The 22,345-nt window shown below is 42.9% G+C and overlaps 2 protein-coding genes and 1 long non-coding RNA gene across 14 annotated transcripts in view; 1 reads left to right on the forward strand and 2 right to left on the reverse strand.

Moving 5' to 3' along the window:
* CCDC34 (coiled-coil domain containing 34) overlaps positions 1–10,666 on the reverse strand; it is a 70,637-nt gene extending 59,971 nt beyond the window's left edge. For all 12 annotated transcript variants that reach the window (XM_070624581.1, XM_070624583.1, XM_070624580.1 and 9 more), the window contains exons 1-2: positions 10,272–10,666; positions 4,997–5,132 (exon numbers count right to left, since the gene is read on the reverse strand). In XM_070624581.1, the coding sequence (XP_070480682.1) occupies positions 4,997–5,132; positions 10,272–10,591 (456 nt within the window). In that variant the 5' untranslated portion in view covers positions 10,592–10,666. The remainder of the gene's footprint in view (positions 1–4,996; positions 5,133–10,271) is intronic.
* A 1,604-nt stretch (positions 10,667–12,270) lies between these two features.
* On the forward strand, positions 12,271–19,186 carry LOC139084024 (uncharacterized). Its single transcript, XR_011541308.1, has 3 exons — positions 12,271–12,370; positions 17,739–17,873; positions 19,140–19,186. It is a non-coding gene; the product is annotated as an uncharacterized lncRNA (long non-coding RNA).
* The window catches only part of LGR4 (leucine rich repeat containing G protein-coupled receptor 4), a 95,115-nt gene continuing 86,313 nt past the window's right edge, over positions 13,544–22,345 (reverse strand). The window contains exons 14-18 of the mRNA XM_070624570.1: positions 20,707–20,778; positions 20,294–20,419; positions 19,348–19,463; positions 19,022–19,105; positions 13,544–16,566 (exon numbers count right to left, since the gene is read on the reverse strand). Coding sequence (XP_070480671.1) covers positions 15,290–16,566; positions 19,022–19,105; positions 19,348–19,463; positions 20,294–20,419; positions 20,707–20,778 — 1,675 coding nt within the window. The 3' untranslated portion in view covers positions 13,544–15,289. The remainder of the gene's footprint in view (positions 16,567–19,021; positions 19,106–19,347; positions 19,464–20,293; positions 20,420–20,706; positions 20,779–22,345) is intronic.

Raw genomic sequence — 22,345 nt, forward strand, 5'->3', positions numbered from 1 at the left:
CCCTAAAAGTAAGATATCCATCCTGTTTTAAAAGGATTCTTCATTACCTCCGCAGCTGCTATTCCTTGATTATGCACTTCATACTATTTCTATGGAGCACCACTATAAAGACAGCAAGAACTGAGACACAGGGATGAAATTCCAGAGGTCTCTGATCTAATCTGATTCTGAACACACAGAACAATTAAGCGCTACATTGTGAGGTACTGTGTAAGAGGAGCTCAGAAAAGGGAAAGGAAGAGGAGGGAAGGTGAGAGGAGAAACAGTGTGGTCAGAAATGCAGTCAGACCAGGGTAGTCAGAAACGACCCCACACGAGGAACAGCGAGGAGAGGCCTGACGAGGTGAGATTAAGGGGGAGGGCGGGCAACGAGGAAATCAGAGTGTGGTACCAACTAGATGGAGAAGGGTCTTTTGAGACAGGCAGAGTACACCAAATACCATGAAGCAGGAACACATGACAAGGCACGACTTAGAACTCTTCATGATAAAGGCTGAAGACTGCATTTGAAGGGATCAGAACTATCCTGAGGGACATTGATGACGAAGTCAGACAGTACATGAGCTGTAAGGGGAAGGAGGTCTGGACCTGTGTCAGGAAACAAGAAGGGGGAGGGAGCGTGGAAGGGAGGGGGGGAGAGAGAGAGAGAGAGAGAGTGTGCGTGTGTGTGTGTGCACGTGCGCACATGTGACACGCTAGATACAGATCTGACAATCGCGTATCTAAAATTCTCCCAAACAGTCCTAAATTTCATTTTCAAGGAAAGGAATTATTTAAATATACAACTAAAAATATGATTGATTATATTTATGTACCCTTTAAAAATTCTTCTATAATTAAACTCAAAAATCGAGAAAAAAAATTAGACTTTGTGTTTGGTTCGCAAATTTGATGATTCACAAATTTTAGCTAATGTAGACAAAAGAGTTAAAGATGAAAGAAGGGTCAAAAGTACCTGGAAAATGTGACCACTGATCCAAGCAGTGCTCTGATCTCAGGACGTCTGCTCGAGCGACATGCCACGAGAACAGACAGCACATTGAGACACAGCCCTCCCCTCCGAGGCCGGCTCCTCTCAGCATCTCCAGCCTGAACACCTCTGTCTGTGACCCACCGCGGCAAGCTCCTCCAGACCCAGCTGAGCTCTCCTCTCACAGGCCCCTGGTCGTCTTCTGGCCACCACTGAACTTCACAGGACTATAGCTCTTTTCCCTCCGAGACAATGTTTGATCATGGAAAACCAAAATCCAAAAAGGATCCTAAACATGCATTTTTATTTTAAGAGCTTTTGCCAACTTTCAAATAACTTTTTACCAGTAATGTAACAATGAGAAAAACCGACAGTTTTACCAACTCTATATCCTGCCCTATTTCTTCATTAAGGGCTGATGAATGAAATGGCCAGAGGCAAGATGACGAAAAAAAAGGAAAAAAGCACCTGGATTATTCACAAACTAGATAATTTTTATAATTTAGAACAGATTGTACTAAAATGTTAAAGCAAACATTAAAAATTAGAATTAGTCAAAGCCTGCAGAGAATTTAGGGCAATCTGCTAAAGAAGTTTTTAAATAATAAAAATTTAAATAAAATGTATATGACCTACAAAACCAATATGCCAGTTTCTCATAATACTAATGTTAAACATTTACCATATTTATCATCTCAACATAGTTACAAATGCAAAAAATTTTGTAAGTGGGTAACTTTGACAGATTAAAATAATTTTTTAACTCAATCTTACAGAGATGTCTAAAACAAATCTACCTATCTGTCACTGAAATCAAATTTATGAGAGGGAACAATCTTTTTAATGACCAATTATCCTTTAAGTTTTCAAGGAAGAAAATAAAGCCAGGGTAAGTTCAAAATTAAATACTAAGTGGGGCCGGCCCAGTGGCATGGTGGTTAAGTTCGCATGCTCCACTTTGGCGGCAGGGGCTTCACAGGTTCACACCTACACACACATTGTCAAGTCACGCTGTGGAAGTGTCCCACATACAAAATAGAGGAAGATTGGCACAGATGTTAGCTTAGGGACAATCTTCCTCAGCAAAAAGAGGAAGACCAGCAACAGATGTTAGCTCAGGGCCAGTCCTCCTCACCAAAAAAAAAGAAAAGAGAAAATAATTAAATACTAAGTCTGACCCATCTACTTCTAAAATACATCTTGGTCTTGGAGAGAAAACACTTACTAAATTCGAAGTCAAAAGAATGAGGATCCAGGCCACCTTTGCACTGACTGAAACCTCACAAGTCACTTTCTGGCCCTCAGGCTTTAACAGGGACCTCAGATGAATTGTTCCTTACGATTAAAAATCAAGGCTTTAATGATATGATTTGTAAACAGATTAAAGATACAGTAAACAAGGAGAAAAATAAGGAAAGCATGACTTAGAAAACAAAACACAGGGGAAGGCATGAAAAGAATGTGAACACCTACATAGCTCAGAACAAGCTTATAATAAAGTGCGCAGCTGGCCTACAGGTTATAATGTCCCCGGCAGCACGGATGCAGTAAGATTCAGGCAAGTATTCCCACTGCTTCAGAGTTAAGTAAAGACACAGCTGTAAGAGATGTCAAGCTACTAAACACATGAAAAGGTTTAATCTTTCAACCGATCATACCCTGATACCTGCTCAATCACTGTGGCAGTGACTTTATACTCATTATTTTAGTCTCTTCTCAAAACAAATCTTCAGTAGTTACCATCATCTGCTTTCATAATAACACCGGATTTTTGAGGCTTCTCCCAGACGAGGCCATATCCTGATGTTCACTCAGTCCTCATAACAACACTAGGAGGTGAATACTCTTCTCTCCCTTATGATAAACAAATCGAGGCAGAGAGGCCAAGGATTTGCCCAAGGTCTAAGTTTTGAATCCAGGAAGTATGGCTCCAGAACCTTGGCTTTTACCCACCCTACTACTGCCTCTGTAACATCTGGCTTATAGATGAAGAGACTGAGGCTCAGAGAAGTTACGTCACTTTTCCAAGGTCACAGAATGGCAAGGCTAAAATTTCAGGCTTGTTCTGGGCAACTCCAAAGCCCAGGCTCCCTTATGAATTTCTGTAGTTTAATTAACTTCTTTTCTTGGATGCCGACGCTAAAAGTGATGCGGTGTGACTCTCCTTTCCTTAATTAACAAGTGACCTCTAGTGAGGCTGGAGATCAAGCTGACTACCATACAGTGACCTCCACTACACCAGTGACCCACTAGGTCAGTGTTTCCCAAACTGTAGTCTAAGACCAACTGAATGAGTTATGAACAAGCGTTAAAAAAAAGAAAAGAACACCAGGTTCTCCACAAAATTAAGATATTGTTTCAGACATGCATGTACACATGTATATATACACAAATAAGTATGCATTTGTGTGTGACATGAAGCAAAGTAGATTTCTCACAGTGAACAAATATTTTGAAAGCTACTGCATGAAATAATGGAATTAGGAATGTTAAAACTTGAGGCTGAGGTCAGAGAAGAGTCTAGGGTCTCAATAATCACACTAACTCTGAAAGTAAGCGAAAGGCTTTAAGAAGGCTATGAGCGGCAGTGACACCAACAACACCGTGAAACACCGCCAGCCATCTTTACACTTTGTTCGTGATCCTCACAAAAATTCTGTGACACAAGCATTATTTCTCCTTACTGTACATGAGGAAATTAAAGCAGAAAAGCTTAAAATAAAGCATAAAAGACCAAACCATAAGGTCTTTTTCAAGCCCTGTGACCTTCTAAGAGGAAACAAGTACTAGTGTGCACTTTTCCAGGAATAAATTTGCATCTTACAACACAAAGTATCCTGCAGCAGGGAAACAGCAGAGGGTACTGGTTTCTACAATCATCTGAATCTTGCCAAGCCTCCTGAGTACGTGACTGCCTACCTTTAGAAACCCATCACAGAAATAGCAGCTAGTTTCAAAACTGATACGGAAAATTTATTCCAAGGAAGATCAGAGGGCAGAGCTTTAGTTCCAAGGATTTGTACAGCAACACAGTTACTAACAGATTAGAATAAACTTAAATATCCAACAATAGTAAATCAGTTAACTATATCCTAATACATATTTAATACATTTGAAATATATTTTAATAATCTTAGCTAGCGATTTTTAAATGATGTAAAAATATTTAATGATACAGAAATGTGTTAATAATGTAACAGGAGGAAAAAAGCAGGTTACAAAAGAGTTTGATCCTGTTTCATTAAAAACAAGACACATCCCTCCCCACTCACATCTACTTGGCTTCTGTGTCTGGACAGAGAGAATTCAGACAGTGAGTCTGGATCCTGGGGGACATCAAATTATCCATGTCTGTTTGGCTGCTAGGTTCTAAGTAGCCAACACTAAGAGTTCAGAGAATGAGGGATTCACTTGAGAATGTATCTCAAACTACTCTTTGAGTTTGGAGAGTAAGAGCTCAGAGAGAAGCATGAACACAGAAGAGTCCACAGCAAGGCGGGGAGGCACGGAGAGACTGGCAGCCCCGCAGATGCCCATCTGCCAGCAGAGAGTCACCCCAGGGCACGTGCTCCACGTGATATGGGGATGGATGCCTGTCTCTATTTCAATTTTTGTTTCTCTCCTTTCTTAAAAATGCTACCAAGTATACACAGTTGAATTTAATTAAATGTACATATGGTGAAGTTTTATTGTACGTATCTGTATTATACACATACAAATATTTTTTTAAAAATTTACATAGAAGAAAATCTGGAAGGCTATATACCATAATATTAATGATGGTTACCTTCAGGTGGTGAGACTAGAGGAGATTTTAATTTTCTTAATTATGCTTAGCTACAGCTTCCAAGTGTTCTTATAATAAACACATCATTTCTACAATAAGAGTTATTAAAATTGATATAGCAAACTGACACACACACATGCAGACTGTTTGGGGGAATAATAACATTAACTTGTTAATTTTGACAGTAGCTCTGCTCTGTGAGCTCTGGATTAAAGGAAGAAGGTACCGGCTGGCGTCACCTCTAGAGCTTTCTGCTGCAGACGGCCACGTTCTTCTTTTTCTTTGCCAACAAACCACACTTCCCATGGTGTCAGGCTGCATTCCGGTGAGCACACCTGGTTCTGCTGTTCTTCGTTATCTTCTGATTCAACCGTGCTATAACAAAAGAGAGGACACAACCGCACTTGAATTTGAAACTCTTAGGCTTAAGTGTCAAATTACTTAACTGAACAGTAAAAGCAGAATTTAATAATGTATTTACAATACTGTGATTTTTATAAATAAATATATATGAATTAATTATACGTAAATATATACTTGAAAAATCATGAACAGGAAGTCCAATATTTGACTGTTTATCCATTAAACTGCCTTTGAATTCCTTCATCTTCTAAAATCATATTGGGGCCGCCTCCGTGGCCGAGTGGTTAAGTTCGCGCGCTCCGCTGCAGCGGCCCAGGGTTCGGATCCTGGTGCGGACATGGCGCCGCTCGTCAGGCCATGTTGAGGCGGCGTCCCACATCCCACAACTAGAACGACATGCAACTAAGATATACAACTGTGTACAGGCGGGGTTTGGGGAGATAAAGCAAAAAAAAAGATTGGCAACAGTTGTTAGCCCAGGTGCCAATCTTTGAAAAAAAATAAAAACAAAAATAAAAAAATAAAATCATATTATTTAAAAACCCAATGGGATAAGCCACACCTAGTCCACTTGCCTTAGTGACAACAATTTTTTATTCTTAAAAATCTTATATCTGGACAACTAATTACAACACGTGACCCTAATCAGATCCTGAAGCAGACTTTTCCCTTTTCCTCCCTTAAGTAGTTCAGGGACAAAAAGAATATGCATATACACAGACAGAAAAATAAAGCAAATGTGTTAATTCTGGGTAAAGGGTGAACAGAAATTCTTATCCTCTCAACTTTTCTAAGTTTGAAATGGTTTTGAAATAAAAAGTTATAAAAAAATATGGCCCTTGTACTCTAATGTTTTGGTTGACTCCCTTTTGCCAATTCTCAGGGTGTCCACGACTCTCCACAGTTTGGGTAGCTCCTAGCAGGGTCTCCACCTCCACTGTGCACCTGTCAGTCTGTCTCTTCTGGGTACATGGAAAAGGAACTACTCACTCAAGCTACAGAGAGAAGGGAGGGGAAATACTGTAAGTCCATCCATACATAAAGAACACAGGGCCTTGGCCAGATACACGAGCCTCATAAAACTTAGGAAAAGCTGAACCATCAGCAGCCCTGGAGAGAAGGGTTGGTTCAGGACCCAAGGCAGCTCTAGACGAGCTTATTACAGACTCGGCTCCTCTCTGGTCTCTGACACACACTCCTGCCTCAGGCAGCCAAGTGCCTCACCCACTGCTATGCACAACTTCTGCTACCTCACAGCTTTAGCTGACTCGTTTTTTTCTGCTGCTATTTCTTCATTTATCCACGACCTCATGGAATCTGTATTTTAGTGGGAGACACGTTGCTGTGCTTACTTCTGATCCATCTCTCCTTCTCCGTGTTGCAGAACGACCTCGTCTGCTCCCATAGTTTCAACTGTCACTAGGTGCTAATGACGCCCAGATCAGTCATTCCAGGCCAGATCCTTCTCCTGAGCTTCACACTTCTATTCCCAACCACCTGATGGCTCTACTGAAATATCACACTCAGTCCAGCACACGTCTAATCATCTTCTACCAGCCACCCATGGCCCTTCCCACCAAGAAAACTTCTACTCTCCTCTGATAATCCTATCTCAGTGAAGAGTCCCAAAGCCCCTCCCCTCCCGTTAGCCAGAGCAGACACTGTGACTCCTCCTGTTCCCTGTCCACACTTGGTCCCCCACCTCCCACACTCATATAATCACCTAGTCAGGTCTATTCTACTTCTTTCAATTTTCTCAAGCCATTCTCCTCTTCTCCAATCTTACAACCATTGTCTGGTCATAATCGGCCTTTCCCCGTCCATTTCAAACCATTCTTCACAATGCTGCCAGATTCACCCCTCAAATGCATCCATCTATCATGTCACCCCCCCATCCCAAAGTTCTTCAGTGCCTCTTTTGCCGACAAGCTAAGATCCAAACTCCGCGGCCTGGCACCCAGGAGCTGGCCCCTGCCTATCTTCCAGCCCCTTCTTTGACCAGTGGCTGATCCAGACTCGACATTTCAGTCTTGTTTAATTGGGCAGACTGATGAATGTGCCAGACCCTTGTGCTCTGCAGCTTTGCCTAAAACTCTGAAATTCCTTTCCTCCACCTCTACACACAGCCAAAGTGAGAGCTTAGACTTGGAGGCAGAACATTTAGGGTGAATGTCTGTGTCTCCCTAGCTACAGGCACTTTTTATCCTCTTCGGGCCTCCACTGTTCATCTGTAACATGGAGACAACAGCAGTGGCTAGCTCACAGCACCTCACAGGCATGAGAGAATCCACGCTAAAGCACCTGGGCCAGTTCCGGGCACTTGGGAAGCATTTGTTACCTGTCATTTCAGAGGAGGAGGAGGAGGATGGCTACCTCCCACTCTCCCTTCAAGAGTCAGCTCAGGCACGAATCTTTAGGGCCTCACAGTGAAACTCTGCAAACAATTCGAATAACTGCCTTGGGCTTTCAGTCTCTTGTCCCTCTCTGCCATAGGCCATGAATTCCTTACAGATACAAGACATGTCCTAAGTCATTTTTTATTTCAAGAGTCTAGCTTAGGGCCTAGAATATAGTAGTCTCCTAAGAAATGCTCGTTGAAGAGCCGGCCTGGTGGTGTAGGGGTTAAGTTTGCACGCTCCGCTTTGGCAGCTCAGGTTCGTGGGTCCACATCCCAGGAACGGACCTACAAGCTGCTCACCAAGCCACGCTGTGGTGGTGCCCCACATACAAAATAGAAGACTGGCACAGATGTCAGCTTAGGGGCAATCTTCCTCAAGCAAAAAGAGGAAGATTGGCAATGGATGTTAGCTCAGGACCAACCTTCCTCACCAAAAAAAAAAAAAAAGAAGAAGAAATATTTGTTGAAAGAATAAGTGAGATCAGTGTTTTTTAACAAATGCTTTTATCACATATCAGTGTTTTTTAAAAAATGACACTTTAAATATTAAATTTCTTGCCTTAACATTTTTAACAAATGTGTTCAAAACGTGTGGTATATACACTACAGCTCTACCCATAAGGAAGAAAGGCTTGATAAGCACCTGTTTATGACCAAGACATTTATTAAGGGATGGGTTCCTAGTGGATAGAGTGATATAAAAATCTGAAGGTCAATGCATTCGCTAAGCATGGCTCTGTTTACACCTAAAATACCCACGCTCAAATCCCTCCTGTGCAGCTGATACCTGAGTCTATCTCAAAACAACCACACCCTCTTAGTTCTGCCACAGTCAGGTCACTGTGCCAGGTGAAGGATGGAAAAAAGGCAGGAAATCCCAGGTGGTTCTAGTCTACTCCCTGGTCCAGAGAGAATACTCAACGCCCAGAACTGTGGCTGGACTCCGACTCAGGCTGCCTGCTCTCTTCACCAACCACCCTCAAACTGTCCGGGACACCAACTAAAGGTGAGAAGCAGGAAGGAGGAACAAGGAAACTTTCTCACTTCTTGTCCTGAAAGGCACTGCTAGGTGTTCTGAAGCATTTGACAACAATTGCCACATCTATCAGTCCTCCAGAAGCGGGAAATGGGCATCATTCAGCACACATTCACTCAACACCTAATGAGCTTCTGACACTTGCCACACACAAGGCCTGACAACTGCGTTCCTTCTGTCCCACATCCTATCGCTTCCTCTGAGTCACAGGCAAGGAGCTGTGATAAGAATGGCAGCCTGAGAGCTGGGATGCTCCCCGCTCATTCGGGCTCGGGCTAAGGTGAGACACAAATACATCAGGCTCCTCTCCTGGGGGCTCCTCCCCTGGGGGCTCCACATGGCCTTGGCTCTGGGAAGCCAGTGCAAGGTCTCAGGAGCTGAGCTGTAGTTTTGATGGCCATCATTCCTTGGGTGGCTAAACTGTGTCTATATTGCTTAGTCCTGTGGATTAGGTCAGAAGGTAAACCTTCTGTTAAGGCTTCCCAAAGCCTTAATGTTTATTTTAAAAACCTTTGGGACCAACTCAGTCCTGAAGAATCCCTACAAAGGCCCACATGAAAACAGACTCCTGAAATCCTAGTTCTCCTATCAGTTCCGTCAGAGAAGGCTTGCTTCTTGTTGCTACAACTGTCTGGACAAGTGGCTTGCTTGGTTACTCTCACTCATCTCCATTCCCAACAACGTACCTACTTTTACTTTTCATTCTTGAGAAACTGGCTGTTGTAACCGTGTAGGAGTCACTTCCTATGGTGCCATATTCCACTCACTCACTCAGTCCAGCTATGAACACCCTACAAGGCAGGAGGCGGGCCTGCTGCTGATGTGTTTAGATCTCCTGTATCGCAGCTTATACAGCTCGACAATTAGAAACTTCTGAATGCTTTCTGAAGATGACGAAATGAGTCTACCCCAGAATGGACCTGCATTACCAGGCCTGTCTCAGAAAAAGACATTTCTGCAGGAATAGGTCTTTTGCTCCTATTTCTATACACCCCATAATAGGCATGCAGCATACGGAAGAGAACTCACCAGTACACCTTGGTACAGGCCCAGCTCTGCTAATAACTAGGTGTATGCTTTGAATCACTATTTATTTGTATCCTGAGCCTCAATTTTGTTATCTGTAAAATGAGAGGCTTATCTAGGCTTCAACTCCATGACAGTAGACCACGTCTATCTTGCTTATGGTGCCCAGGATCTACACTGGTATGTGGCACACACCAAACGTTTGCTGAATGACTAAGTGCAGAAACAAGCGAATGAAGGTGGTTCCAACCATCTCTTTGGTTCCACCATTCTCTGATGCAGTGACTTGGATCGCACGGCAAGCGCATGCTTGGACGGGACCCGGCGTGTGTGTGGACGCTGAGGCCGGCAGTGCAGCCGCGGTGCCCAGCGCCCCATTCACGGCACGGACAGCACGCCGCCTGCCACTGCCCGCTCCACGGGGCCTCAGGCTTCCCCACGCCGGCTGCGGGAGCCGCGAAGGGGCAGCAGCCCGCGCTCGGGGTCAGGGGCCGGGACGAGCCCCGGGGCCCACGAGCTGACCGCTGAGTACTCAGCAAACTCCCGGAATGGGGACACTACTCCGCGTGCTCGAGACGACGCACGCCCTCCCGGGGCGGCGACTGCGGCCACCATCACAGCCTCGGGGACCACAGGACCCCGGCGGCCCCGCGCGGACAAGCCGGGGCGGCGGCGCCGGCCTCGGCTTTACCTGCCGCGCCCCCGCGCCTCCGCTCCTCCCGGGCTCGCCGCCGCGGCCCCCGAGCCGCGGACATCTGCGTCCACGTCGTCGTCCTCCTCCCCGTCCCCGTCGTCGTCCGACGGGAAGCTCTGGTGGCCGAGGGGGGACAACAGCGACAGGGTGGACTCGCTGCAGCTCGGCGGCGGCGACGGCGGGCCCAGCGTCACCGTGTCCGGCCCCGCGAGCACAGAGGAGGCGCCTGAAGAGGGCCGGGACCAGGACCTGAGGTCGGCCGGGGCCCGGGCGCCGGGTCCCCACGAACCCGCCCGCCGCCGGCCCGCCGCCCACATGAGCCGCCTAGTTCAAACGGCGGGGCGGCCGGCGACCTCCCAGCGGGCCCCGCGCGCGCGCCGGGCCGGCCAATCTGCGCAGGCGCAGACCGCGTTGCCGTGGCGACGCGTGGAGGCCGCGGGGCGTTTCGGGGCCTGTGGAGCGCGTGCCCCCGCCCCCCGGCCGGCGCTGCTGGGCCCGCCTCCGCCTCGGCCCGCTCTGCGGACGGCCTGTAGGGCCCGCCCGCTGTTTGCTGCGTCCTGGCGGTGTGCTGTCGCTGAGGAGGCGGGAGCCACAGCCGCCCCACAGCGTCCCGAGGCCGTGGTTCTAAGGCCCAGCCGTGATTTTTCGGCACGCGGCCGTATTGGAGGCGGGGCCGGGCGAACTCTGTCCGGGTCTGTACGTGTGTTCAGGAGTGCGCGCCAGGACAGGCCTCCCCTGTTTTGGGCAGCACCTCGTGTGCCTGGCATCGCGAGGGAACTAGTTTCCATGGCTGTGAATTCGGGGGCCTCGCTGGAGCCTCCGGTGTGCTAGGGTCTGTGCTAAACCCTCGAGATGCGTGACATAAAAGCCCCGCCGTTACACTTCTCCTTCTGCTGTGGTGAAGAATCATGCCCTTAAAATACTCTGACAGGCATTTTAGGAGAAAAGAAAAATTTTGTGGGATCTCCGAAGGAGCACTCCCCTCTTCGGGATTGGGGCTGGGGATGAAGGGAGCAAGGGAGAGGTGAAAGAGCAGATAAAGCTGGATGCTTTATTCACCCTGACAAAAGTGTGCACACCTGTAAATAGGGCTTTTGTCCACCTCATAATGCATCTCCCTGGCAGAAATATCGCAAAGTGAAAGCTAACAATGGCTAACAGCACACAAAATTTGTCATTAACCAAAGAATGATGCAAATCTTTGATGAAACAGATCTGCAAAGAATTTGACACAGGAGAATTAGATATGGTAGAAATAATAGCAGCCAAGAGCAATTCAGAAGGCAGAAGCTATAATTAATGAAATGACATGGTTACAACTATTTAAATAGAATGTTAATTTTGTTAACGTTTTTCGGTAAAAAAATAAAATGGGAGAAAATTGGAGCAATTTAAGAGTAATAAAATTGATCAAGGAATAAAACTGGCTTAATGGAGTTTTCATTCTCTACCCGTATTATTCAATATTGGCATATCTGGTTAAAACCTTTTATGAGAACAACTCTACAATCAATAACAGCATCAAAAGGCCCTGGGCCACTTCACGGCTTATAAAGAGGTAAACTTAAGCCATTCCCAACAGGCATAACTGAAGCATAGTAGGAAAAAACACAAGTTTTAGTATGAAAGGGGCCTGGATCTTTGTCAGTGGTTTTCCTCTTGCTCACTAGGTTTCCTTAACCAAGCTGTTTGGCCTTTCCAAATCCTGACTTACTCCTCAGTAAAATAGGGAAATACTCTACCTCCCAGTCATATTATCTCATTAATTCTCAAAGCTTCTAGCACAGGACCTGACAGAAAATGGTAGACTCTGTCATTTAAACTCCAGACTTTTCCACTCTAACCAACATCTTGGCAGGGGAATCTAGAATGTCATACACTTCTCTGCCTCCTTAAAATGTTTTACTAAACAAATTATGCCCTTTCCTGGAGGCCTCAGAATCATCATTATGACCAACTCTTGCATTATGCTAGAGCAGCGCTCCAGCCATGAGGCGAAGCCCTCGGCACTGGTGCTGGAGCTTGAACATCATGGGTCCTGTGGTCTCCTTTCTTACAGCACCTTTTCATTACTGGGACTGAGAAGCCATAATCAAGTTTGGTAGAATTATATATCAATGTATAAATAAGCTCAAAATAGGGCCTCTCTCCTTAAGTTTTAGGATATTGACTTAGCAACTTCTTACTACTCATTATTTTCAGTTTCATGGTATATTTGAGATAATTTTTATTTTTTGCTGGCTTTGTACCCTTGTGTAAGAGCAGAGTGACTCTTGATTAAAAATCTCTGATTTTGTTACAACAATAATGCCATTACCAGTTGGTCCTGTGGCAATACATTACGCAACTTTTTAAAAATTTATCCCTGGACACACTGAAATATTTACAGATGAAACAATATGATGTCTTAGATTTACTTGAAAATAATCTAAGGGACAGGGGACTTGGAGGGGGTTAGTGAATGGGATGATGAAACAAGTCTTACCATGTTCTGCTGTTAACTGCCCAAGTTGGGTGATGGGTACCGGGGGTGGGGGCCGAGGGGATGGGAGCAGGTACCGGTAATTATGCCGCTCTACATTTTGTTAGGGAATTCCAAACATGTACTGAAGTTCAAAAGAAATGAAACAAAAACAAAAAACTATGTCTCAAATTAAGAGGAACTGGGTGATGGTTTGGGTCCTAATTTGCTGTGTGACTCAGGCCACTTAAATTTTATTACTGAGTCCTCCATTTTCTCAGCTGTAAAATGAGGGCCTGATGATTATGAATACTGAGTTATTTCTAAGAATTTGGTCAACTGACTACATTTGGTTCTAAGAATTTGGGCAACTGACTACATTTGGTATCATGCAGGTTTTTTAATCATTTGCTTTTAAATAAAGATCTAATTGATAGTAGGTATTCTCTTAAATTTCACTATTTTCCATGAGTATGATTCAGACCTAAGATAAAATAAAAGCTTACTGCTAAATTTCAGCAAAGTGTTCTTCCCATATTTCTTCTAACACTCTTTACTTAAAAAATATTTTACTTTAATTTGCTTACCTTCACACTAAGCAAGTTCCTTAATATACTTGGTTATAAATTAAGGCAAAATGGATTGCTTTCTAGAAACTAATAATTCAAAACACTGCGTACAATACTGTGTTTCCTGCCACATGTATAGCATGGTATACCACCTATTTTATACATCTGCTATTTTTTAAATGAATGCAATGAAAAGTTTTCAATAACTTGAATTTTGAAAAAAATACTTTTAGCTAGGATATTTTTACCAAGTTATGATTTAATATTTATCAGATGTGTAAATATACAAACATGATAGCAATTTTTAAAACTTGTGAATAGTTGGCCTTACAAAATTACAACACACTGTAAATAAATCCCTCCCACATTTTATACAAACTACATGATTTTGATATACAAAGATTCTGTTTTTATTACACTGACAATGTACAACCAAGACTATTTACAATGCAGAAAAGTACATAAACCACAATTTAACATTCTGCTACTGGCAGCCACTACAGTTTAGGAGGTAGCTTTAATTAAACGAAATGAACAGAAGCCACATTTCCCAACTTGTGTTCTAAAAATAATTTACATAAGATAAAAATTCATTATATGCACAGTATATACAGTTTAATTATTAAACTGCAATCTAGCTTAATGTTTTTTAGTATATCCTGAATAACACGGCAGTGGGTCTGCTATTGATTTAGCATATTGTTCAAAACACATATTGAACATTTATAACTTTAAGACTCCACATAGTGACATGTCAAAAGTCCATAGATGAGAATCAAGTAAAATTTTTCATTTTTAAAGACATAGGCCTAAGCTTTATTCAATTTTTTTTTCTTCGTGACATATTTGTCTTGTCTCACAAAAACACAGCATCTAAGCTGCTGCATAGGCTCTTTTTTAAGTCATAGTCAGGGGACACCGCATGGCAGCTTCCATGTAAGAGCACAGGTCCAGGAGAATCCAACTCGCTAGTAAATAAAATGTAAGTGCTTTGTGTCATAATTACTCCCAATTTCTTCCAATTAAATGAAGTTATTTGCCACAGTTTACTTTCTGTATAATTCAAGCTATAAACAGCTAACATACTAACAAAATTGGAAAATATCAGTAGAGCCAATGATACTAAGAAGTGTTTATTAATGGGAACATCTCACAGAGCCATCGAATCCCTCAGACACTAATAAAATCCCACGTTAGTTAGCAGTTCAGCCAAATCTGCTAAACCCACACAGCAATGAGTCCTTTCCTTCTTCCCAGGACTGTGATCAGAAAACACTGAGGAAAAAGTACCGTGATCGCACTGAAGCAACGTATGATGACTGGAGACAAATGTTCAGCTAGGCTTTTAAAATCTAACAGTTGTTAATATTGTTTTAAAAACATCTTCAGGTTTTAGATTTATAAATCACTTAACCAAAATTTATGATTCTATCATGTCAAAGATGGAAATAGAAAATGCAGTCACGTAACACCTACATACACTCTCACGGTCCTACCTGGGAGACGATTCCTTTTTTGGCCCTGCAGTAAGTTGTCCTGAGATTAATGATGAAACATTAGGTAAAATTAGCAAGACTTTTTCTTCAGTTATATAAAATCACATTTTAAAATATCCTTAAAAAAATATTAACAGCTGTTCTTTATTTGTGCTTAATTCAGAAACAGGTATAAATTTGCTTCTTATGGATCGAAAAACCTAACAGTATATTGCTATGACATACACAAAATCTTTTTCAAGTTATAAATTTGTTTCAAATAGACCACACACTGCTTGGACATGGCATTGTTCACCAATTGATAGCTGAGGCACTTGTTCTTTGAAGATGTCTGGTTTAAGAAATAAACGGCCACCTTCTCCTTCTTCTAAGTGACACCAGGCAGTGATTACAGAAGTGCTTCCCAGATGAAAGAAAGATCAGACTAGGGTTCACTCTACAAACACTGTGATTTTGGTTGAAGGGGAAAAGAGTTACAAACACATTAATTCAGTCTTTAACTCGGGGTAGATTGTAAGCGTAGCGCACCAAGGGGAATCCTCGACTCTGGTAGAAGCAGGCTCGTCCACAGGCCTGCACCTGGTCAGAACTGTCCGAGACAAAGGAATCTTCTTCATCCGCATAATCGGAGTGGGCTGATTGTGTGCCACAGTCCGACCAGTAGCCGTCTGGTCTTTGGCAAGAAGCCACTGCCAACGCGGGACAGCTGTGAGATTTTATTAAGTGTTTGCATGACACTGGCTTTGTCAAGAGAAACGACTCGCAGCAGTCACACACAGTCAGGTTCCCGTGCAGATGCGAGTACATGCCACAGTCGTAGTAGAAATCCTGTTCCACACACCCAGCCTGGCTGCTGATGGAAACTGAAACCGATCCACCTTTCCTGGTGATATGTCGCCTCAGTAACTTCCAGTCTTCTTTAAACTTTGGGTTGAAGAAAACATACAGGACTGGATTCAGGCAAGCAGGCAACGGGAAAAATATCAGAGTAACGGACTTCATTATCTCAGGGCTGATGGAAACTGCAGTGATCAATGGCGCAAACGAGAAAAATGCAACAGGGCAGAAGAAGATGCAATTGGTGAAGATTAGCCAAGCGACGTGCTTAATCGTGCTAGAATGTGAGTTCTCTGAAAGGTCCTCCTTTTCCAAGTTGCAGTAAAGCTTAGTGTAGATAATGGCCATTAATAAAAATGCTAGTGAGTTTAATAGCACTAACGTTACAGTAAATCCTAACGATGGCGTTTCTCCTGTGGGAAATGGCAGGCACAGGGGTGATGCGGAATATTCCCCTCTATGGAAAAGTGGGAAACAGCCTGCTACAGCAGCACCCAGAAAGGCAAAAAGGGCAGCAATCCGGAACCGTCTGAGATGATCGCTTTTCCCATTTTTCACTCTATCTTTTGCAGATAAGCTTCTTTCGACAGCTGCTAACATTAATAAAAATATGGCACTTTCTGAGGAGAAAACAGCAAGAAACCCAGCTATTTTGCAGCCACTGCCAATCTCCCACCAAATGCCAAATTCAGCAAACCTGCCCCAGGACACGGCATCCAAAAAAGTTAGGATGCCGGTATAGGCTCCCATGAGTAAGTTAGACACAGAAATCAGGCCTATGAACAATTTGGAGGAAGGCAGTGACGGACAAGATGCAAATGTCGTTAAAATGACAAGCAGGTTGAAAAACAGTGCAACCAAGAAAATGAACCACACAGTAAGACGGATCATCCAACTTCCCAGCAAATATTCACAGGGCTTAAAAGCACCTACAACAAAAAAGAGAGAAAAATAAAAGACAATTTAGAAAACACATTCCATATGAGATGGCTTGATAGAAACTAAAGACAGCTCATCTAGAATAATTAAATCTGCTCCCAAATTGAACAGAACAAAACTGAAAAGATGACTATTTCTTAGATATTTTAAGTCATTGAAGGGGGCTATTTTAAAAATAACTGACTTCAATTTCTTTTATTAAATACTTGGTAATGCCATACAGCGATATTTAAAAGAAAAACTTCACTTTTTCTTACTGAAGTGAATATACACAGCACAGCGTCTACCACATGATATCCTGAGAGCCGGAACTAGATAAACTAGGGTTTGAACTTAGGGTTCATAACCCACTGCTCTTACTGAAGAAAGCAACTTAAACCTTGATAAATCTCATTTTCCCACTTGGGGGTAATAATGCTGTTTCCTAGAGCTGTGCAGCTTAGGTAATATCACACACATAGGGACCTAAGCAGGCTACTGGGTACAGAGCTGACTTCAGTAAACAACAGGTCCCGTTCTGCCTCCTTCCTGGTCCTAATATCCTGTATAATAATTACATGTGAATATGTATGTATGTACACATATATTTCTTACACATTTCTTATGGCTTTCAAAGGCAATCTAATGAGGCAGGTTAAGATAAGCAGAATTATCCCCATTTTCACCCAAAGAAACTGAGATTTCAAAGTGTCTGACCTGATAAAGGCTTTTCAGGAAGACAGTACAGCAAGGACTAAACCACACTGATGTGAACTCTTCATACAGAGCTACGTCTGATAAGACCCTCTGTCACTTAAACTAGGATTGTAAGCTCATTTAGTAGCTGAATTGTACATTCCAGTAACTGACTTTGATATGCTACTTATGTCACAAATGACTTATCAAATGACACAAATGACAACTGTTTTATTTAAAAATTAGTAAAGAAAAACAAAATTTTGACTACAGAGTGCAAGAAAACAATGTATTGCGATTGCCTAAAAGACATGTTCTGAGGTATCTTTCTGAACTCTCATGAAGTTTGATACATCCCATAAAGCATTTTAATCACTGAGATAGCCACAGACCTAACAAGCCAGCTCTGCGCCATTTATATCTATCTGACTTCCAAATAACACAAGAAAAAAAATTTTAATTATTATTTCTTTATTCCCCTCTCAAGGAAGTGCTAAGAGCAAGCGTTCACCTTTATCCCTGCATCTGCAAGGAAGGAGTCACTCATCAGACCTGGGAGAACAGGACACCCTCTGGAAGAGTGTGACTAGTGGATGGAGCTGCTTTCCCTCGAAACCTGCAAGTAGGTTTCCCCAGTGTGTCTGTGGAAACCTGTGGCCTCCTCCAGCTCTAACAGAGGGATCCCGCTCTCCTCCACCTCCTGTGCTGAGTGTCTGTGTATTACCACAACCACGTGGAGGAGGCGGGCCTGCAGCTCATCCCCCCTGCAGCCTCGGGAGACGAGCTCAGACCAACTTCCCTCCTGGGTGACCCAAAGCTTTAGACTCAGTGTGGAGGAAATGGAATCTCTGCGTGTTCAGGTCCAGCCTCCCCTTTAGTAAAGCTGCTCCCTTTTCACCGGGTTGTCAGCTCCTTATGCACATTCTCCAAAACAAGAACCCCAGTGGGGCAAATGAGCCAGCTGCACCCCTAACTTCCAGCAATTAATTCAGAAACTAAATAAAATAAATCACATAAACGTAACTGATTCTTGCCAATCCCCTTCACTCATCTGCTCACTGTAAGCTTATTCTCTGCACAAGGCACTGTGCTAAGTATTAAAAGAATACACACACAGGCTCTCAAGAAGCTCACAATTCAGTAGTAATCATTAGAGAATCCATAATACTTATGATCCTGAGATGGAAAATTAATGTCCAGATCATACTGTGTCATTACATTAAAAAGGAACCTACTCCAAGCACACAATTTAACCAATTACTTAATTTTTTATTTCACAGTAAAATTCTAAATCCACATTCTCAGATAGATTAGGAAGAATATGACACAGTCACGACCAAATATGTGGCATCAGTTTAGTAACTTTCCAAAGTCTGCTGAAAGTTCAATGAAACAAAATAGAAAGAAAAGGAAAGGCAAGGTTGTATCAAAAAAAAAAAAAGAGACAACACTGAACATTCTGATAGATGAGTAACTTATGGAACTGGTCCTCGAGTGAAAGGAGCATTAAGAGAGTGCCTTTCGGACTCCACTGAGCATAACCCGCACCTGGGAGCTGGTTAACGCACCGGGTCTGAGTCAGCGGGTCTGGGCCTGAGATTCCGCAGGAGATGCCTCAGCTCCTAGAGCCCAGACCACACTCTGACAAGGCAAATCAGATCATCTGGCCCCAATCCTGTTAAGGAAATCTCATCTAGCCCCAAAAGCTTTAGACACATTTGCCTGATGTTCATTTGGAGCAAGAAACTGCAGACACTGCACGGGGCATACCTGTGGAGGGGGTACAGTGGATAATTATTTGACTGTGCTCTTCATTTTCCGCACTGCTGGTGACACCTGCTGCGTCTGCGGGACCTGAACACACAACACAAACTGTGTTGAATTCAAGCTTTCTGCCAATCAAAAGAACTGTACTCTCCTGCAGTCTTCTCTCTGGTAGGTGATGTTAAGTCCAGCCTGCACACAGCTAGATAACACATCAGAGATGCCAGGAACGCAGTAAAGGCTTTTTTTCTCACAGATTTTAGACTGATCCTTCACAAACTGATCACGGTAACAGAAACTTGGGTTCATGCCGTAAAACCTCACACACTTGCCTTTGTCCTCTGCTACAGTGTGGTCCTGGAGGCTCTTCCCTTCTGGGTTTGAATGTGCGTAAGAGTCACAACCCCAAAACGCACAGCACTGATAAGCATAGGGTACAGATAGAGACCTGGAAGACAGTGGAAAGTCTACACTGAACAGCAGCTCCACAGACACGCTTTCGTTTTGTAAAATTATCTTAATCTCTGAAAGCCTGGGCCTAAGACTCCGAAAAACACCTGACTGGCACATGCTTTAAGCTGGTCATCATTCTCCCCTGGCCTCAGTTTCCTCATCTGTGAAAAGACCTCTGGTGTCAGATGACAACATGAGTTTCTCCACTTATACATATGAGAGATGCTTTCAAAAGCTGAGTTTAAATCAAACCGTATTTAAAATTTACTAGCAATACTGCAATTTAAAGTAAAATCTTATCAGACTCCTTTTATAAATGAATTAACCACAACTAATGCATCATATGAAACTGGTAGTTGCATTTAAAATTAATGGTTCAGGTCATTTGTGACTTTATACTATTAAACGAATTTACTTTCTTATGTATAGTGAAAATATTTATGCTCTTCTCCCATAATAATACTCCCAAGACCTCTCCCTACCCTGTCTAATGAGGTCCCCCTGACTCTATCGTCTCTGTCAAGGATTTCAGCATTCTATCAATTTTCCGTAGGTTCACACTTACGTGATTTCTGGAAAAAAACCATTCAGGTGAACAGCTATTTTATCTCTTTGACCGCATCAAGGATTCCAATTTGTGTTCTCAAAAGCTACAGAATAATGCTCATGTTCTATTTTTTACCAAATTTGCGAGGATTGAGGTAGAAAATACTCTCAAATTATAGCCTTCCAGAAAATCTGGGAACCATAGCAAGAAACTAGCACACTCTATAATTTGGCAGCCTACCAGAACTTGACAAAAGAGAGAAATAAGCAAAAACACACCTGAGATTAACAAAGTCTTTTGCTGCTAAGGCCTCTCTCAGCTTGACGTTGCCCACCAGTTTCAGCTGGTTTAGCCCATGCAGGCCTTCCGTAGGAAAGGAAGTCAATTCATTGAAACTTACATCTCTAAAATGTGAAGGACCTCAGATTAACTTCTAAGATGCAAATCACATAAACACATCTGTACACGTGTTAACATCTTAATCTGAGAGCTCTAAGGAAGGGCAGGTGCTCGAACAGTACATCTGGCACGCCTCTTGCCATCTTGGGAGCTGTTACCATATCAACACAGCTCAGCGTTTACATGAGGGAACCACCAAGCAGAAACATATTTTGAGAGGACAATGCTAAAACACCAGTGTGTGGACTATTCATGACTTTCATGATGTTACTGCATAAAATCGTCAACTTACAGGTTAGTTATTGACCCAAGCTTGGCAAAAGCTCTGCTGTGAATTTCATGGATCAGGTTTCTACTCAGATCTCTGCAATTGTAAGAAGAACATGTTAATCTTTTCAAATCACCTCAAGTTGCAGTTACTTTGACAACACTTTAGAATCTGAGGTAGTCACAATATCCCTGATAAGATAACAAAGATCTTTAAACTTGTCCTACAACATCTTGTATGTTTATGGTGAATGCCACTCCTTCATAAAAACCTATTTCTTGGAATGTGTTCCATGCAGCCGTAATTCTAGTTGGCATGTGTTTCAAAACAGTTGTGAATTTTCTCTACCTTATCATCCTGGTACCAGTTCAAAAATACAAATGATATTGATATAACCTTTGCTACTATTAACTAGGTGAGGAAAAGCTCAGCCCCTGACAAAGCTGAAAATAAAAACAGGTTTCCGATTATTTGCCTTCTCAAAGGTGACTGATAAGGTGCTGAGGGAAGACAAATAATCAATATGCAAACAAGAGCATTCCAGAAGGGCTTCAGATAGCATTCTTTTCCCAAGCAGGAAATAAAAACCCTATCAACACAGAGCCATGCTATATTCAGGAACACACCCCGAGGAATTCTGATATTACAGAAATAATAAAACAGGGAAATAATCTGCAACCACACTTAAACTGAGCCTTAATGGAAATTTAAAGATTGGGTAAATTCATGCCATGACACATCTCTCTGAGAATAGGAAAACCCGACCAACTTGATTCCAAATCAGGAAGAGGCCAGCTTTTCATTCTTGCTGCTTATCAGTGCTCTAGAAGTGATGGCAGCGGGGGGCCAGCCCCCTTCCTCACTGCTCAGACCCAGCAGCAAGGAAAGATCTGACCACCCAACCAGTAAAACATTTTCTAGTAGAATGCATTTTTGATTTCTTAATGGGGATCCACTGGAAAACAGAATTCAATATATGTAATCTCACTTCCCTGTCAATTTGTCAAATTTGTTCTGTATTTAAAAAACGTTCACCAATTTGGTGTATTGTGTTTTCTGCACTGAAGTTCTATGAAAACAGTGACACGGTTTGTCTTGGTCGTCTCTATATGCCCCAATGCCTAATAGATACTTGGCACAAATATACACCCAAATACAAACAATTTTTTAATGGATGCTTCTTCTGCATATTAGCTGTATCTGTCATGACAGATACCCCACGGCAGACCCTGTAGAGGGCCAGATAGTAAATATTCTTCACCTCTGGGGTTGTGCAGACTCCACTGCAACTATTCAACTCCACCACAGCATGAAGGCAGCTCTAGGCAGCACGTAACAGGCCCGCTGTGCTCCAGTAAAACTTCCCTTACGCAGACAGGAGGCAGGCTGCACGGGGCCCGCAGGCTACAGTCTGCCTACCTCTGCAAATGGATTTGCTGACCTTGATATTACGACTTGAGAACAAACAAGCTGCTTCTCGCAGGTTATACACATGACACTTGTTCACTCACCAATAGACAGTATCATAAATTAGCTAAGGTAAAAAAATACCAAAAGTAGAGTATTTATAAAGGACCATGTGGTTAAGTTTGAACAAGAATATTTACACCTAATAAATCATATCTTTAAGTATATCATTAACACGGGAATTGTAATGATATGT

The sequence above is a fragment of the Equus przewalskii genome, chromosome 6 (genome assembly GCF_037783145.1).
Source record: "Equus przewalskii isolate Varuska chromosome 6, EquPr2, whole genome shotgun sequence".
In the NCBI taxonomy this organism is placed as follows: domain Eukaryota; kingdom Metazoa; phylum Chordata; class Mammalia; order Perissodactyla; family Equidae; genus Equus; species Equus przewalskii.